Genomic DNA, 2,915 nt, shown 5'->3' on the forward strand with positions numbered 1-2,915 from the left:
AAAAAAAAAAAGAAGGGAAGGAAGGAAGGTGGGAGGGAGGGAGGGAGGAAAGGAGGAAAGAGAGAGAGACAGGAAGGAAGGGAGGAAAGAGAGAGGAGACATGAGACATGACTTTTGTTTTGGGGTAGGGGTGGGGTGGATGTCTCATGTGAGAGTAGGGGCCCCGGGGCCCAGCATGCAGCAGACCCCTGACCACACACCTGCTTCCCGACCCCAGGAGGGCCCCGGAGAGTGGCTGACGCTGGACTCCCAGGTCATCATGGCAGACAGCGAGATCTGCGGCACCAAGGACCCCACTTTCCACCGCATCCTCCTGGACACGCGCTTTGAGCTGCCTTTAGGTGAGTACCGGGGCATGTGACCTTCACCCAGCCCCGGCCCCACTTCTGGACTCACTCAGCTATTCCAGGAGAGTGAACAGGCCTGGAGAGGTCTAGCTGACCCTTCAGGCTAAGAATGAGGGTCCTTCGCCCCAGAGGAGAGAGAGTTTCTTGGGTTACAGAGAACAGGGGTGTTGGAAATAGACGCTTGGTGCCGGAAAGAAAAATCAGCACTGAGACAAAGGATCTTTCCGCAACACAATTTTTACTTCCTGGACTGCAGGAAGGGTACCCTCGCTAGCCATCGTGCCACGAGAGTACAATGAACAAAGGAAAACACGCTAATTTATTCCTTACGCATTCGGGGGTGTCCTTACTGCTGTGTCTGATCTTCATTGGCTGGAGCCAGACCTCACAGTCTAAACTAAAACCTGATTGGCTAACGACTTAAAACTTTTCTAAAAGCAGTGGAGAGCTGGGACATGCCTGGAGCACGTCCAGCACAGAGATCTTGGTTAAAGTACAAGGACATAGAATGTACTATGTGCCTGTAGGCATGTTTAACAGCCACACAGGATAGGGCTTAACAAAGCTATTAGCACGCTTATGATTTATTCTTTAACAAGAAAGGAAAGTTTAAAAAGGAAGCTTTTCTACTTCCCACAATTGCTGTGAAGCTGCTGTGTGCGGACCGTGACACTGGCCAGGCTCAGTGTCTCATGCCTGTAATCCCAGCACTTTGGGAGGACGAGGCGGGAGGATCACTGGAGGCCAGGAGTTTGAGACCAGCCTGGGTGATCTGGTGACTTCCCATCTCTATGAAAAAGTTCAAGATTCACCAGCCATGGTGTCAGGTTCCGGTAGTCCCAGCTGTTCAGGAGGCTGAGGGGGGAGGATCGCTTGAGCCTGGAAGTATGAGGCTGCAGTGAGCTGTGATTGCGCCACTGCACTCCAGCCTAGGTGACAGAGTGAGACCCTGACTCTAAAAAATAAAGACAATGTGCTGGGCGTGGTGGCTCAAGCCTGTAATCCCAGCACTTTGGGAGGCCGAGGCAGAAGGATTACCTGATGTTTGGAGTTCAAGACCAGCCTGGCCAACATGGTGAAACCCCATCTCTACTAAAAATTACAAAAAATTAGCCAGGCATGGTGGCGGGCGCCTGTAATCCCAGCTACTCGGAGGCTGAGGCAGGAAAATCACTTGAACCTGGGAGGTGGAGGTTGCAGTGAGCTGAGATCGCCCCACTGCACTCCAGCCTGGGCAACAGAGCAAGGCCCCATCTCAAAAAACAATTAAATAGATAAATAATAAAAACAATGTCTTCCCCACCCTTGTAAATGCCAGGAACCATCTCCTCTCATCCTCCAACTGTTCTCCATCCATCTCTGGGGAGGCGGGAGGCAGAGGCACCACGGTACCTCCCCTTCATCTCCCTCTACCCTCCTGGGACCGCAGATCAGCCCACCCCCACTTCTGAGGGTTTGCCAAAGACCCCAGAAGCCAGGGCCTGGCTGGAGCTCAGGAAGCCTGGAGGATGGAGGCTGAGGGGCAGGGAGGGGCTTCCAGGCTCACAGACGGGGCTCTGCTTGCAGACATTCCGGAAGAAGAGGCTCGTTACTGGGCCAAGAAGCTGGAGCAGCTCAATGCTATGAGGGACCAGGATGAAGTGAGTGTTGGGGTGGGAAGGGCTGTTTTCGTCCTTGTTTCTGTCCCCGTCTCCCCACATTTTCCACTTACCGATGCTGTTTCTCTCTGAGCTTGTCTTTCCCTGAGTCTCTGCTTCTGATTCTTTGTAACCTGACTGCCTCCCTGACTCACGTGGTCCAGCCTCGAGACAATGATGGAGCCGAAAAACATGCAGAGGCTGGGCCTGGGGCTCACACCTGGCATCCCAACACTTTAGGAGGCTGAGGCAGGCGGATCACCTGAAGTCAGGAGTTTAAGACCAGCCTGGCCAACCTGGTGAAACCCTGTCTCTACTAAAAGTAAAATAAAAAATTAGCCGGGTACAGGGGCTCAGGTCTGTAATCCCAGCACATTGGGAGGCCAAGGCGGGGACAGCATTTGAGGTCAGGAGTTCGAGACCAGCCTGGCCAACATGGTGAAACCCCGTCTCTACTAAAAATACAAAAAATTAGCCAGGTGTGGTGGTGGGCGCCTGTAAGCCCAGCTATTCAGGAGGCTGAGGTGGGAGAATCACTTGAATCTGGGAGGCAGAGGTTGCAGTGAGCCGAGATCATGCCGCTGCACTACAGCCTGGGCGACAAGAGTGAAATTCCGTCTCAAAAAAGAAAGCGAAAAGTCTCAAAATAATAATAATAACAATAAAATAAAAACTTTTATTTTACATTCAAGGGGTACATGCGCAGGTTTGTTACACAGATATATTGCATGATGCTGAGGTTTGGATTTCCATGGTGTTACTCAAATAGTGAACGCAGTCAAGAAACATGCAGACGCTGGGCCTGGGGCTCACACCTGGAATCCCAACACTTTAGGAGGCTCCACACATGCTGTGTGTGTGTGTGTGTCTTTCTCTCCTTTTCTCTCTTATGTGTGTGTGTGTGTGTGTGTGTGTGTGTGTGTGTGTGTGT

The 2,915-nt window shown here is 51.9% G+C and overlaps 1 protein-coding gene across 1 annotated transcript in view; it reads left to right on the plus strand.

Moving 5' to 3' along the window:
- Positions 1-2,915, plus strand: part of UNC13A (unc-13 homolog A) — a 104,487-nt gene that overhangs the window by 37,780 nt on the left and 63,792 nt on the right. Inside the window, exons 5-6 of the mRNA XM_032267920.1 lie at positions 218-341; positions 1,914-1,987. Coding sequence (XP_032123811.1) covers positions 218-341; positions 1,914-1,987 — 198 coding nt within the window. The remainder of the gene's footprint in view (positions 1-217; positions 342-1,913; positions 1,988-2,915) is intronic.

Source organism: Sapajus apella, unplaced genomic scaffold (genome assembly GCF_009761245.1).
Source record: "Sapajus apella isolate SASKATOON/1434 unplaced genomic scaffold, GSC_monkey_1.0 scaffold173, whole genome shotgun sequence".
Taxonomy (NCBI): Eukaryota; Metazoa; Chordata; class Mammalia; order Primates; family Cebidae; genus Sapajus; species Sapajus apella.